General features: G+C 39.2%; 2 protein-coding genes across 3 annotated transcripts in view; one reads left to right on the top strand and one right to left on the bottom strand.

Annotated features, from left to right (window-relative positions):
* The first annotated feature begins 1,013 nt into the window (after positions 1-1,013).
* On the top strand, positions 1,014-3,799 carry cd40lg (CD40 ligand). Its single transcript, XM_032554349.1, has 4 exons — positions 1,014-1,848; positions 2,158-2,185; positions 2,285-2,377; positions 2,468-3,799. Exons 1-4 carry the CDS (start codon positions 1,627-1,629, stop codon positions 2,836-2,838), a joined length of 714 nt encoding a protein of 237 aa, XP_032410240.1. The 5' UTR covers positions 1,014-1,626; the 3' UTR covers positions 2,839-3,799.
* Positions 3,800-4,395: 596 nt separating this feature from the next.
* arhgef6 (Rac/Cdc42 guanine nucleotide exchange factor (GEF) 6) overlaps positions 4,396-15,824 on the bottom strand; it is a 43,611-nt gene continuing 32,182 nt past the window's right edge. Inside the window, exons 17-22 of one of the 2 annotated variants that reach the window (XM_032554346.1) lie at positions 14,454-14,474; positions 12,140-12,236; positions 11,254-11,340; positions 11,056-11,155; positions 10,773-10,827; positions 4,396-6,552 (exon numbers count right to left, since the gene is read on the bottom strand). In XM_032554346.1, coding sequence (XP_032410237.1) covers positions 6,430-6,552; positions 10,773-10,827; positions 11,056-11,155; positions 11,254-11,340; positions 12,140-12,236; positions 14,454-14,474 — 483 coding nt within the window. In that variant the 3' untranslated portion in view covers positions 4,396-6,429. The remainder of the gene's footprint in view (positions 6,553-10,772; positions 10,828-11,055; positions 11,156-11,253; positions 11,341-12,139; positions 12,237-14,453; positions 14,475-15,824) is intronic. The other variant, XM_032554347.1, reaches the window with a different exon arrangement.

Here is a 15,824-nt window from a genome sequence, read left to right as displayed (position 1 = left end):
ACTGATGATAGTTAGGTGATAAAATCTAATTTAATCTACAACAAATATTATCCACCTAAAAGAAAAATACAAATAAGTGTATATATTGCTATATAAATGTGGAAAATGGCAAGAGTACATTGCAATTCAATCAGTACAATCATTTTATTTTTGACTGGAAAAAAATAAATGTACATTTGGGAAAAAAAATTGTTGCTTTAGATGTTACAACCACACTTATTCAAACTGTTTGTACATTTCAAAATCAGAACGGGGGGAAATATTATTTTTTAATTTGTTTTAGTAATATGGAGAGAATTTTATGGCGAAAAGAAAAGACGGAGAACCAGCTCAACAACTCCAGCCAGACTGAATCATCCTGTAGCAACACCGCAGCTGCACAAACTGAGAATGCAGCTCTCAGTGCATTCAGCAGTGAAACCGTGTTACATTAAAATGTTTCACTTTAGCTCAACTTTTGCTACCACAACCAAGTTGCTGTGGTGAAGTAGTGAAACTCCTTCAGATGGATAATCCTGCTGCGTATGGGAATCTAAAATAAGAACCCGTCTTCATAAATCTCTGTGAGTTGTCTCCTCATCCGTCTTGAATAACAAATGTTAACAAGAATGGTTGAGGATCTGTCATGCTGTGGGCCTGTTTGTTATTGACGGACAAATCAAACCACAAGTTGGAATGGAGTACCACAGGGCTGTGTGCTCGAGTCGTTATTTTTACTTTATTTAAGCATTTCAGAAAAATTTGGAAGAGCTCTTTTTTAAAACCCAAAATTTGGGTTGATAATAAAATGATTTAGATTTTGACACACTGTGAATCCATTAGCTATTCTTTCTTAATCGTGTTCAGGGTTGGCAGCTGGACCCTATTCCAGGAGTCACAATGTGGGGGGGGGGGGTATGTTTAACTCTGAAGCATTAAAAAAAACTGATATGACTATAAAACATAACTTCAAGAACAAAATAATTTTTTCTTTACTTTTTACCTAAGTAACAAAAGAAATATTTTTAGAAAAACTCAAATAATACTATGAAAATGTGAAAAATCTTCTGCCTGTTCACACATTTGTTCTATAGAGAATAAACAACAAGCAGTTTTACATTAAAAACTAAGTTGCAAACAGAAATAGTGTCATAATTGCAAACCGGGTGTTGGATTTGACACATATGTCTTTGTTGATTAAATATATTGTGAGTTAGTGTGATGCAATGGATGCTGGAGTGCATAGATTTTTTAAAGCCTTCAAAATAAAATAACTAATCAAGTACATAAAACGACCCTAAGCTCGTGAATACAATTTAAGAATCCAGTTTGAGTATGCTTTCTGCATCAGAAACCACGTCACAATCTATTTACAAGCTTCTTTTCAAGGGTTGGGTTTTATTTAGTAGTGCAGTCAAACACTGCAACAAATGGAACCAAGTGAAACATACCTGCCATAAAGGAAGGAAGAGATGGCATGATGTATTTCACACGACACACTTGAGTCCTCCACAAAGGTCACAGCTCTCACAGATCTGAAGGACTCAAAGCTTCCAGGAAGTACATGCAGAAAAACTCGTCTGCTGTGGGGTGCATCTGCTCAGAAGCGCATGGGATGCCACGGGCGACAGGCCGCTCCACTGCATCATGATCAACACCTACCAGACCAGCATGGCGCTGCCGCAGGTGCCTCCGCCGGTGCCCCCGCGGCTCGGCAGGCCCGAGCAGATCCTCATCCCGACTCAGCTTCCATCGCCAGGCTACAGCAAGCCACTTCTGCGATTTTTGGTTTGTGTGGTGACCCTGCACTTGTTTCTGTCTGTCGGAGGATTTCTATACCTGTACTACAATGAAAGACAAATTGCACATGTAAGTATCGCCGTGGTTTGTGACAAAAGTTCTTTTGTTTTAAATCTAAAGCTGAAAACTTGAGTTTTCTCTAACTGGTGAGGCAGACACTGATGCAGATTCATAGGTTTTGCACCATCTAAAGTCTCACTAAAGTTCAGTTTGAGATGCACAGGAAATCCTCCTCTGTAAATGCAACGTACATGTCACACCTCACATGCTTTTTATGGCCTCACATTTAGCGCATTGCTAAAATAGATTTAATACAGCGCAGAGAATAATTATTTGTCTATTGTTCCACTGATGTTTAACTTTCTCTTGTTCTTGCAGGCAACCTACTCCTCACCACAAGGAAGAGGTAAACTGATTTTACTGATTATTGCTGTTCTGAGTTTAGAGAGAAAAGTCAATCAGATAAAGAAACCTGACATGTATTTGTGTTTTTTTCCACTTTTAGTTGGTTTTCCCCCCGTAGAAAAACAAGAAACAACCTACACAGCCTTTGCACGCATGTTGATTGGAAAGCCAAATGCTACAATTGAGAAAAAATGTAAGAAAAAAGAAATCTCTGTTTTCTCTTTTTATAGAAATTCAGTTGTAATTAAAAAATAAAAAACAACTTTTACTGTTTTTTTTCTAGCTGGTTATCTTGAGTGGAGAATGGACCTCTCAGTTCGCAAGAACATCAACTACTTTCACAAAAGCTGGCTGACTGTCCTGGAGCCCGGTGACTACCTCGTCTACTCCAGGGTGACCTTCTCCAAGCACAGCATCGCCCCGCTGACCGGCTGCATCAAGCTGAGGAACAACGAGATGGCAGAGCAGAAGGAGGTGACTAAGGCCCACTGCAGCCTGAGTGACAAGGACGGTTCGAACCCTCAGCTGTGCACAGTTACGCTGCAGGACGTGATCACGCTGAGTAAGGGAAACCAGCTCGCCATCTGGGTGGAAAACCTCTCGCTTGTGGACTACGGAAAGCAATCGACGAGTTTTGGGATGTATAAGCTGTAGGAGCCGCATGGACTGGGACTCCAAAACAGGGATCTGTGACTGTGGATGGAATATAGATACTAAGGAGACTCTGTAGGAGTTAATCAACAAACTTTTGTGGAATTGAGGGACATTTCCAAACTATAATTTATTAAATAACATTGTCTATTTCTTTGTTATTGTCAGTGATTGCTTTGTATTTATTTATATAAATTGGACTATATGTAAAATAACTTTTATATTTAATCTGAGTGATCTATTCTGTTTTTTGGGGGGGGGCGAGGGAATTACACATTTCAAGAATTAGCGCTTACATTTTTATTGTCCAGCAGCTCTTTATGGGCATTATTTGACAAAAAAAACTTAAAAGTTTAGAAAAACAGCACTTTTTAAATGTGATAAAGAACAGAAACTGCTCTGAACCACTGTGGTTTTAATTTTCTAGGGCACACAGCAGCAACTACTGATGCACCTTCTCGCGGTGACAAAGATAGACACTTGACTTGTAAATTATCTTTAGAAATCTGATGAGACCAACTTTTTCTCTCATCAGTTTTCCTTTTTGTAATTTAACCCTCTAAATCAAATCAATGTATCTTATTTCAGAATTCAAAAGTAGCACAAGCAGTTTTACAAAGTTCATGTAGAGGACGTGAGGAGTCTGAAGCAAAGCCAGGACAAACAGCAAGGACAAATCCAACGACCCTTTCAGCTCCCCTCACCTTCCTCTGCAGGGCTGCCATGTTGCATCATTATCCTGAAAGGTTTAACCTCTTAATTCAGAGCGGTTAAAATACAGGGCTCTCTGGGTAGGGTGACCCAGATTTTGAGGAAAACCTGAACATCTGACATCTATTTTTAGTCTTTTAAGTTATGCAAGCAGTGCTTCAAATATGTTTTTTATTGCTTTTTTCCAATGTCGATTTGGCAAGGTGTAGTAAAGAGATTTTTCACTGTATTTAAAAAAAAACTGGAGAATGAATTTATTTCTAGACTGATTTTTTCTACACTGCGCAGAGATTTGTTTTAAAAGCTATTTTATTCTGCATGTGAAAACACACCAAAGCTCGTTACATTTTTCAGGTTCCAAAGAAATTGTTCGCCCAGGGACCCGAAAATGGAGATGAAAAAATCTATGCCATCCATCTTGAGTCGTGACACTCATACCAGGCTCGCCTGGGCCTTTTTGTGTTCCTAAATTAGCTTCACTCTGCTTCTTCATGACTGTAATGTTTCCTTTTTAGTTCATAAGTACACCTGCAGTACTTGATGAGTAATTCAAAACTCCAGAGTATAGGTTGGCAAATAAAACGTGCTTTGTACATGGAGTATAACAGTACGGAAAGTGTGAATCTCTATGGAGGTGTGCAGACGCAGCCTACTCTTACAGCATGTCACTCCTTCCACTGTGCAAAGGGTTTCCTGAGAGCGAAGCTGAACAACCTACAAATTCCTGCGCTGCACATGTGATGAACGCGGGGTGGAAAAGCCTGCCTGCCATCTGTGGATTTCCAGCATGAATGTAGAAAACTTATTTCCATTGCTGTCATGGTTACAAACTGATTTTCAATCCAGAACTCCAGTTGTTATATTAAACTTTTAATAAAAGAGCAATCAAACCAAACATACAGTACAGAATGTCTAGAAAAAAAGGATAAAATACTTGCAACAATAATTGCATAGAACAAGCTTTAAAAAACAAACAAAAAAACAAAAACACAGTGGCGTGGAAATCAGATGAACTTCTTCCCACCAGTAAGTGCTCACAGAAGCTATTGGGAATTTCGAATTACAGTGTGTGGTGCTTAATGGAAACAGTCGTTTTGAGAGGAGGTTGCATCTCTGCAACATTATTAGATCACCTAGTCTGGCTGGTGAGACGAGATGTGCCTTTGAGCCTGAAAGTTACACCTTTGCAGAAGAACCAGCTGCATCAAATGCTACACAGTGCTGAGAAGTTTCTGAATAGAGGTGCGTGCAAAAACAAAACAAAAAAAAAAAACACACACACACACTTCCCACACAGCAACTGTGTCACAAATTCAACAATCTGGATCATTTGTGGATGAAAAAAAATGGACCTCATTGTTTTTAATCGGGAAACGTCACAGAGTAAAGGTGAATAAAAAGCATCTGGAGGGTTTTTTGTTAATGAATTCATTCAGTCCTTAATATTGCAGGTTGTTTGAATCTGACTGATGGCTGCTGGTTTTTACCCAGAGGTCTGTCAGTAAAGCAGTCACTTATTGCATTTCAGTTACATTCACTGTTTCTGTGCAGTGCACCACATAACAGCGTTGACAGTGCGTGCGCTCGTCCCCATGAGGAAATGTACCGCGGTTGGTCTTCAGAAAGAGGCCACGACCATAAATAGGAAGCAAAGCGCTGTTTGTTTTCAGACCCAACATACATAATAACATCATTAAACTAAGCTTGACACTTTGAATATATTTCATGTTTAGTCCCAGTCGGTCTCAAACTCTTGTTTGGTTTTTGGACCCCTTCGGGAGGCACTTAAATATGTTTAACACCAACATCTGTTTATTTCCTCTGTTCTCAGACAGAAATCTGTAAATTCTCAAAGCAAAACAAGATTCTCTTTTTCCTCTTTAGCAATATAAAACAGGGTTTTCCTTGCAAAACGTTCTCCATAAGGCTTACACCACATTTTAAATGTCTGGGTTAGCAATAAATACGGACTATCCTTATAAATTCAAAACAAAGAATGGTTATCTACTCAACATGTTAAAATGATTCCCATATATATTTTAGTAAGGGTTACCTCTTTGTCTACTCTTATAATAGCAAATAGTACAGAGTTAAGTCTTTCCTATTTCATTATGCAGATGCATTGCTTTGGAGTATATATGTCTGGATATATATTGATTATCGCATTTCTGATGCAGAATTTATAATGTAGAAACACTGTACATCCATGCAGTTTTTAAATAAACAGTATACAGCTGCATTTGGAGATTGAGCTTGTTAAAGTCACCTGTGTGACTTGCTAAAATGCCTATAAAATCCCCTGAACATGAATTGGATGAATCTTTGTCATGTTGAAAAATGCTGTGTATTATGAAAGCACAACAGGAAGATTTTTTTTTTCCAACAAGGAGCCCTATGGTAATAAAATACAACAGTGACAAAGTCATGATTTGAAGAGATCATCATCAGTCCGGTTTTAAAAGAAGTTCAGACAAGAGAAGCAGAAAACTCGATGGCTTTTTGCTCCTTTTCTATTCCAACAACAGCAGAAGAAGCTACGGAGAGTTTGTTTCTTTCCAAAATTCTTCCATTAGCAGGGCGGATCTTACAGTCCAAATGGGGTTGATTGCTTGAAACACAGAGGATTAGCCGAGCTGTTCGGCAGTAAGCATGCTTGTTTGGGTCTTCCGATGAGACGGATCCGATTCCGTCGAGCTGTCAAATCCAGCTCCAGGGTTGGAGGCGACGAAGCTCCACGTTTATGTGCAAGTGAAATGTGAAGACGGAAGACACGCATGGAAAAATAAACGCATAAACACACAGAAACCTGCCCCAGTGCGAGTCCGCTCCTGTAAACGGGAGCTAACAGGCTGAAGAGGTGTGCTGTGAGGACGGTCCACTGTCCTAATGGCTGCTGTCCTCCCAGCCGCAGTCGTTCTTCTGCTTGCTCAGCTTTCTCACCAATCTTTCCAGCTCTTTGCGAGACTTCTGCTCCTCCTCCAGAAACTGCTTCATCCACTTATTTTCCTGTAAAACACAGGGGGGAATAATAACATTAAAGAGTGAAGGCTCAAATGACTGGAGGTAATATTAGTCAGTAACTGGTTTGTCTCAGATTTGCATCATTTATAATGCTCTGGCAAAGGTATTCACGCCCCTTTAAAGGTGCATTTTCCAGGCACAAAGGTAATTTTACAGCACAATCATGTAACTGTGTTACCTTCAATTGTTCTAAAATTATATACATATATCAAATATGACTTAAAAGAAATTGAACTTTGTGATTTAATGCCTTAAAGCTCGGCCTCTTTTTTAAAAACTCCTGCTGTTTTTGAAACTCTGCCTTTAGGAAGTCATTACAACATGGCTCCTTATTTCTGTGTTGGAGAAAAGTTGCACCCAGAAGTTGCAGGAAAGTGTCATTCAGTAAGTAATGACAGTTTTGATGCAAGGTTGAACTAAAAGCTGCATTAAAAGTCCATTAAAATGGTCAGTCTTATGCACATTCCTTCAAATAAAGTGTTACCGAGAAACGTGAAATGCACTTTAAAAGTTGGATCTCTTGAGTTGATATGACTAAAAAAAAAAATTAGACCAAATTAAAACATAATAATCTGATTCACAAATTTTACTTATTGGTAGTGGAGATCTGAATTCCCTATTGCTGCCATGTTGCATTGTGGGAACCCAGGCTTCCCTAAATCAGACACCTCAGCGACTGACAGGTCGGATTTACATTTAAATCTTTAAGATATTTTCTATACAGGGAAGACCAAACACATGTGAGATCGACCAGCATCCTGTTGTCTTCACACAGGGGGGTTTCCACAAAAGTCAGAACTCACTTTACCACCAGCTGTTTCGACTGCCAACATGTTGGCTACAGTACCGAGAAGCTGGTGGTAGAAACTGGTATGAAGTCAAAACAGTGGGAAATTAGTTCACTGTCTGTCTCCTTCCTTCTGGTTAAGCATCAACAAATAGAAATGATGAGGTTAATTTAGTAGTAATAGTGGAGGTATTTCCATTGATGAAATAGTTCAGATGAAGCGGATTATTGTGTGTGAAAAAAGAAAAGCAACAATGTGACGGAAGCAACCAAGAATTAAAACCAAGAAGCCTCGTTTTCATTTACTTTTCAGTTTTCATTGAGCTCCACAGTTCAAATGTTTTTATGTGAGTTCTGTTGAGAATGTACGACAGGTAAACGTCTTACCTGTACGTCTTTAAAGGAGACAACACAAAAGGACATTTCAGCCATTTTAAAATAGATTTCATTTCACACTCAAACTAGGCATGGATTGGAATGAGATTCCCCAAAATGATTATCATAAGTAAAGAAAAAACAAAAACAAAAAAACCCACACAATTTGATAACATAATATCATTAATGTGACAGATTTAAAATAAATTTATGACATGATGTAGTAAAATAGATACTAACAATAATGAGAGGAAACCAACTTGACCATTTTACTGTTCTGCAATACATTTCTATACATGTATTACAGAAATAGTAAAGCTATTTCTGTACTATTTCTATTCTGCTAATAAGGGAACTTGTCAGTTGCCTTATTAAGTTGTAGATAGATAGATAGATAGATAGCATTTATTGTCATTGAACAGAATTCAACAAAATTTCCATTGCAGCTCCCGTGCAAAAGGTCAAATATATACAGTATAAATAAGCAAACACACAATAATAATAATAACAATATATACAACTAAATTAACTAAAGGCACTCAACCACACCAAAGAAGTAGCAGCAGGTCCAATTATGGCAAAGTACAGATAATGTGACAGTGCAAAGTGCAGAACAATATGGCTGTGTGGGGGTGGGGGATATGTATGTGTGACTGCGAGGTTATGATATGTGTGGGAGGGGGGGGTGGCAGGGAGTAATGGCTCTGACGGCTGTGGGGAAGAAACTGTTTCTCAGTCTATTTGTTGTAGTCCGTATATTCCTGTACCGCTTGCCTGATGGCAGCGGCACAAACAGTCTGTGGCCCGGGTGGCTGGAATCCATGGCTATGGATCCAGCTCTCTTCTTGACCCGGTCTGTGTAAATGGAGTCCAGGTCTGGGAGGGGGCATCCCACAATGCCTTGTGCTGTTCTCACCACCCGTGTCAGTTGTTTCCTCTCCAGTGCTGTGCAGCTACCATACCACACAGTCATGTTGAGGCAGAGGATGCTCTCGATCATCGCCCTGTAAAAGTTCACAAGCAGCCGTGAGGAAAGTCCAGCCCATCTCAGTTTCCTGAGGAAGAAGAGCCTTTGTTGTGCTTTCTTCACCAGGTGGGAGGTGTTTGTGTTCCAGGAGAGGTCAGAAGTGATGTGGAGGCCCAGGAACTTGATGTTGTCCACACGTTCCACCACTTCTCCATCTATGAGAAGGGGAGTGTGAGCCGTCCTCCTGGACCTTCTGTAATCCACAATGACCTCCTTGGTCTTCCCTGTGTTCAGCACCAAGTTGTTGGCTGAACACCACTGAGTGAGCTGCAGAATCTCCTCTCTGTAGTGGGTCTCGTTGTTGTCTGAAATGAGACCCACTACTGTTGTGTCGTCCGCGTACTTCACGACTGTGTTGGTGGGGTGGATGGCCACGCAGTCGTGTGTAAACAGGGTGAAGAGAGCTGGGCTGAGCACACAGCCCTGCGGCGTGCCTGTGTTGAGGACCAGTGGGGACGATGTTGAGCCACTTATTCTCACCACCTGAGGCCTGTTGGTGAGGAAGTCTCTGATCCAGTGGCACAGTGAAGCGGGCAGCCCCACCTCGAGTAGCTTCAGCACCAGCTTGTCTGGGATGACGGTATTAAATGCTGAGCTGAAGTCTACAAATAGCATCCTGACGTAGGTGTTGGGATGCTGCAGATGGGTCAGGGCTGTGTGCAGAGTGATGGAGACAGCATCCTCTGTTGACCGGTTCGCTCTGTAGGCGAACTGAAGGCTGTCCAGGTTTGCGGGGATGAAGTCTCTGATGTACCTCAGAAGAATCCTCTCAAAGCACTTCATGATCACCGGGGTCAGAGCGACGGGCCGGTAATCGTTCAGGCTGGTGATGGACCTCTTCTTCGGTACAGGGATGATGGTGGAAGACTTGAGGCACTCAGGAACCATGGCGAGCTGCAGGGACAGATTGAAAATGTCCAGAAACACTCCTGCCAGCTGGTCGGCGCAGGTTTTCAGCGTCTGGCCTGACACCTTGTCCGGTCCTGGAGCTTTGTGGGTGTTGATCCTCCTCAGTGTGGACGTCACCTGATGCTTCTGTAAGACGAGGGGCTGGTGCTGCTCTTCCAGTTGGGGTAGATGTGCGGCTTCTCTGCTGCCCGCCGTGTCAAAGCGGGCAAAGAAACTGTTTAAGGTGTCAGGCAGGGTGGGGTCGCGGCTGGTCAGCTGAGTGCTGTGTTTGTAGTCCGTCATGGTTCTAATGCCTCTCCACATGCTTCGGGGGTTGTTGTTGATGAAATGTTCCTCAATCTGCTGTTTGTACTGGAGCTTGGCCTGCTTAATACCTTTTTTCAGTTCCGACCGGGCCCTGCTATAAGCCAACCTGTCTCCAGACCTGTAGGCAGCATCCCGGGCTTTCAGCAGGGCCCGTACTGTGCTGTCCAGCCATGGTTTCTGGTTTGGAAACACTTTTATGGTCTTAACAGGGAGGACAGCGTCGGTGCAGAACTGAACATAGGACAGAACGGACGATGAGTATTCCTCCAAGTCTGCGCCGTCCCTGAACACACTCCAGTCTGCATGCTCAAAGCAGTCCTGAAGTGCAGAGGAGGCCTCCTCAGTCCAGACCTGAACTATTCTGGTGGTCGGCTTAGTTCTGCAGGCCAGAGGCTTGTAGACAGGAATCAGCTCCACCCTAGAAAGTTTGTTTAAATGTTTTTCTAATATGATAATAAGTTACGTTGTTCTGAAAATTCAAAAACCTTCTATTATTGACAAGTTTTTGCATTAATATGCAACCAAGAACCTCCCACCAAGCAGAGGGGTCAAAACTAAGCATGTTGTACTTTCTTGGCTAACATTTGCCAACTTCCATGAACTCAGTTTTTGATAATCTGGTTAATGTACAGATCTAAAAACAAAACAACAATTATATCAAACTGAGGAAGTGTTTAAAGTGATCATTTCTATTAACAGTTTGTATATTTGGCGTTTTTGGCAACTTTCAGGTAGTTAATACCACTCAGCATGTTTCTGTAAGAAATAATTTAGCATTTTATTGCAAGTATTCCAACTTACCTTTTTTAACTCATGAACCTCGTCCTTTAAAGCATAAACTGCGTCAACCAGGCTCCTACAAGTTAAAATATAAAAGCATTTATTTCATGCCAGAAGAAGTAAAAGCTACTTTACACCGGTTATTTTGTTTTAGCAAGCTAAACATTTCATTCTAGTTATTTTATACATGAAGGTGATTTTGTCTTTAATGCATACATATTTGATTGGTGAATCCAATTACAAGCAAATATTTATGCTGAAATATTCCTAAAGCTTTTTTCTTCAGAAGCAACAACATGCTTACTTTTCCTCAGTTACTGTCTGTCCGTTGCTCTTAATTTCCTCCACGATTATTTTCTCTTCTTCAGGCAGGAGAACCTGAGGGACACACTCTTTCCGTACCGCTGTGCATGTACACACAAATGAACACATGAGCTATGTTGATGCCTTTAAGACCCCAAAATCATTTTAATGTATCTGTGTGTGATCTGGCAACACACACCTGTGGTGGTTTGGTGCAGGCTGGCTCCTGTGCAATAAGCCTCAATCACCCGAAGTATCTGAGCGTCTTCCTCCAGAGCAGCTGTGCCTGTCGAAATATGACTGTTATTTAGCAATCAAAGAAACAGGTGATACCTTTTAGAAAATTTAAAACAAGAAAGAGAATATTGATCAGCAGGGTACATGACATGAGTTTATTGTTTAAGGAAAGGTTTCACTGTGTCATTAATCAAAATATTGTTAATCCAACAGGTGAAGTAGGGCTGAAAAACGCATCACGATATAAGCTTTTTATATGAGTCGATATCAATAATTATTGATCTGTTTTTTTTGTTTTGTTTTAAAAATCTGAAACACTGCCAAACTGGTGGTGTGACCTTTTTCTGTTTTATACACCGTTTTTCTGACGTTGTTTGCATTTTTAGGCCGTTATCGTGGCAGAACCTTAAACTGCTACTGCTCAAGTTACTCAACTGGGTGTTGCTAGGCAACCAGAGTGCTGGGTAACTAAAAAGTGAGTTAGTTAGTTGGTACAACACATACAACTGTCTAATATTACATGCTCAGGAGGTCTAAGGTTTGAAATGCATGCACTTATCTTGCAAGGAAAAATTTGGATTTAAAAGGGTGTGGAAATTTTATAAAATAAAAAAGACAAATTTTACTTTTTCCATAACTAAAGCAAGAAAATCTGAGCAAAGTCAAGGTTGAAAAAGCTACATAACATTATGACTTTTAAGATCTTTAAAGATTTTTTTTTATTCAATGTCTTTTTTATTCAATAACTTGTTCATGATGAACTCAGTGCAAGAAAGTTTAGGCAGTGAAATATAAACATGAATTATTTGAAATTTAGAAGTAGTTCTTGTTCAGGGTGAAACTCTTACTTTTTCTTATCTGAAACTCGTCATCAGAGGGCTTGCGGTCTTTCTTCCTGTTGCCTGGCAGGAACTTTTTTATCGGCCTTGGGCTCTTACTGGAGTCCTGCAGGAGCACAACAACAAACTCAATGAATCTTTGTGAACACAAACGTCTCGGCTCTACACACAGCTGAAACATGAGGCTTCAGTTCAAAACACAATGCAAGCTTTTTGGGGATTTGCATCCCGAATGTACACACAGTGAAGAAACAAAAGAACCATCAACAAACAAGGCAGCAAGCATGAGTTAACCGAGACCAAACTGGCAGGAAAACGTCTCTGAGGTAAAATGCAGCCTGCTTGAAGGGGATTCAAATAAGAGCTAATCATTTCTATAGGTTATATCATGTGCGTTCAAAAATATAGTTGCAGGAAAATAAAAGTAACTTAACTACCAAAGCTTTATCTCTACAGTCTTAGCCAAGCATTTGAAGTAAAAACTTAAGATTCAGTGTTTTTATTTAAAAAAATCTAACCACAAAAATGTGGTTTCATGAATGAGGGTTTTGCTTTTCTGCTTAGTTTTCATTTAATTTGAAATCATTCATAAAAATAGTTTCCTCTGTGAAACATTTGAAAACCAGAGGTGTGAAGTAATTCACCAAAAAACCTGTTTAGTCGTGTGATGTGTTATTCCTGTCATGAGTAGTGCAGACCTTGAACTCATGGAGATCCTTCTGTCACAGTTCTTTACATTTAGTAATTTGCTCCATGCTGTAATGGCATGCCCCATTATTTAGAAACACTTCAAACCGGACAGCAATTCTTAGAATGTGATTTTAGTAATTCAATTCAAAACGTGAAACTCTTTTACATTCATTGAGCGCAGATTGATCTGCAACAAACCTTTATTTTCACTGAATGTGATGCTTTTGGCTTACGGCTTTGTCAATGTCAAATTTATTCATATAGCACTTTTAAAAACAGTGTTGTTGATTAAAACCAAAGTGCTGTTAAAAAAACAACAACACAATAGAATAAGTTGATGAAAAGAGCTTTAGCCAATAAAAGAAAGGATTTTTAATAGTGTGGCTTTTACTTCTGATGTTTTTTCTAGTTCAGGAGCTTCTTAAAACAAGGAATCCAAGAATTAAAGTAAAACTTCCTGAATACATCAGTGAGGAATGTGTCTTTAAGAACGCACCTCAATCTCCCTCAGACTTTCAAATGAGCTCAATTCATACCAACTAAAAGCTGCATTTATCCTCAATTCTTCTTCATTTTTTTCTTACACTTAACTTTCCATAAAAATGTTTGGGTGCAGCACTTATTTTTTGGTTTATCTTCCTTGTGAAGAATGTCATTCGATTAATTTGCATGATGACTTTTCCTAAAAATTATTTTGTTTTGTAGGTATTCAAATTTTCTAAGATACTGAATCTTGGGTTTCAATTTGCTGAGAGGAATAATCATCAAATTAAACAGAAAACTAACTGGAATATATCACGTGTTTCTACTGAATGTATATAATGTGAATTTTGAATTGAATAACTGAAAAAGTTAACTTATTTAAGGGCATTTAATATATTGAGATGCACAGGGATTTCAGTCTTGCCATGAAGACTCATTGTGATTAAAGTTAGAGGGGTCAAAACTATTTAAGCTGAATAATGTGTTTTAACTACATATAACTTAAAACTGTGCTTTCCCAACTCCTCTTCTTGTAAAAAGCAGCTTAAAGATGCCAAATTAGGGCAAAAATGACCCCATGTGTGACCTTTAAGCAGAAAATATGACTAATGTGTCTAACAAATTGTGCCTCAGGCTGCTTGGTAAATGATTTGATTTGGCATGTAGGCAACACACGGAAAACTCAGCTCCTGCTTTTTCTTTCCTTTCTTTCAAAAGCCACCTAAAAATTCATCCTTTATTCTATGATGTCAACATACTGTAGGTATTGCACTTATTTGCCTGCATCAAAAAAATTCATTGCTGAGGGACAGACCCGACTGAGCTTTCCAGAAAAGAAGCTTCTCAGGTGGAATTGTATTGCTCCTGTGCGTCAGAAATTGACTTCAAAAGAAGAAGTGGAAAAAAAAAAGGTATCTTAGTGGCTGGATGACTTCTTGCAGGGAATGGAGGGAAGAGAAAACTCGCAGGGGCCACAGAAAACAGGAAACCAACATGATGAGACAATGAAAGAGAAGAGGTGAAGCAAAACAGAGCAATGGCATGTCAGCTCAACACACTCACATACAGGCAACCCCCATCCCACCTCCCCCTGCCCACATTTTTACCCACAAGCACACACACACAGAAACAGAGACACGTCTAACCTTACCTTCATGATATAAGACATCCTCTAAAGAAGGCAGAACGGAAAAAAAGAGAAAAAAAGGGGAAACAATGTGCATGAAACATTACAATGAGTGAAGGGTGCGATGTTTCAAAACACCCTTAATGGATCAAACCTACTGTTTTTGCAGAACAGGATGAAAAACTTAACATTTGAGTAAAGAAAAAAGAAAAAATGCAAAAAAAAGAATTATTTATCTATGTTTACCTGAATATTATTAAAAAACAGGGCATCTTGAAGTTGTTTTGAATTTGAGGACCGATTTTAAACGTTGAGACGTGTTCATGTTTACCTGCGTTGAGTGAACTGTTTCTGTGCTCCCAGTCAAAATTGTCAACTTTTATTTATAAAGAATGCACAACAAGGGAAACACATAATTCAATTAGATGGGATAAAAACAGAAGAGGCTGGAAAAAAGCAACATAAGATAACAGTAATAATGAGGCCAAGCACAGCAACATAATCTCACCATAAACAAATCTGACATATCTAACCTTTAATCACATTCGTACAGTCAATAAATGTACTCAAATATAAAATGTGCTTTAATCTTGAAAAAACGAACATTAGGAAAAATGTATGTAAAAAATGTACTGAGGTCACAGTTAAGTCACACTCCCCAACAGTTTCTGTAAAATAAAATATACACATTTTTTGTATCGTTAGTAGTTAATAGATCCCACATGAGGTGATTAACTTTATCAATGACTTTCAGTTTTTCTGGGTCTCATTCAAAACTCCTCAAAATGAGTAAAAGTAAAGCAGATATGGGTGGATCTTTATGAGTCAGGAAAGGACAACTGGCCTTAAGTTATTTATAAAACCAGTCGTAGCTGTAACAAAAGTAATAACCAACTAAAATTATGAAAAAGCATTGCTTTTGAAGTTTTCTTATTTCTTCAGGAACTATTGATTACAGATCAATACTTTCCTGTTTTCCTAGGAGAATTGAAATGACATGAGGTCATTTTCTCTTATAATGAATATGACAATCAAGGCATATTTTCCAGTAGATAAATAAACAGCTACTGGAAATGTTACTTTTTATCCAAACTCACACTTATCTGCAGTCACAGCAATATTTAAAACAACTGAAACTGTGATAAAAGACGTTGAACGGGAACCCAAGTTTATCTTGCCACCATCCACAGAAAAAAAATAATTTAATGCCACTTCAGCACCGTACAGGGAAAATGCAAATTCCCTGTACGCTAAATTATGGATACTTAGGGTCACTAAGTATCCATAGCAACCATTTATTTAAAGGTTTTCACACTCATTCTCAGTTAAAGTGCCAATACTTGTCAAGAGCATAAGTAGGTTCACACGATTTGATTTGTTAGTGAGTAAAAATGA

This window comes from Xiphophorus hellerii, chromosome 23, assembly GCF_003331165.1.
Source record: "Xiphophorus hellerii strain 12219 chromosome 23, Xiphophorus_hellerii-4.1, whole genome shotgun sequence".
In the NCBI taxonomy this organism is placed as follows: Eukaryota; Metazoa; Chordata; class Actinopteri; order Cyprinodontiformes; family Poeciliidae; genus Xiphophorus; species Xiphophorus hellerii.
This window is presented reverse-complemented; position numbering and strand designations above follow the sequence as displayed.

Coding starts and splice junctions, on each gene's coding strand:
- cd40lg (XM_032554349.1), top strand. CDS start 1,627: ATGATCAACACCTACCAGACCAGCATGGCGCTGCCGCAGGTGCCTCCG. Junction 1,849..2,157: donor ATGAAAGACAAATTGCACAT/GTAAGTATCGCC, acceptor TTGTTCTTGCAG/GCAACCTACTCCTCACCACA. Junction 2,186..2,284: donor CTCCTCACCACAAGGAAGAG/GTAAACTGATTT, acceptor TTCCACTTTTAG/TTGGTTTTCCCCCCGTAGAA.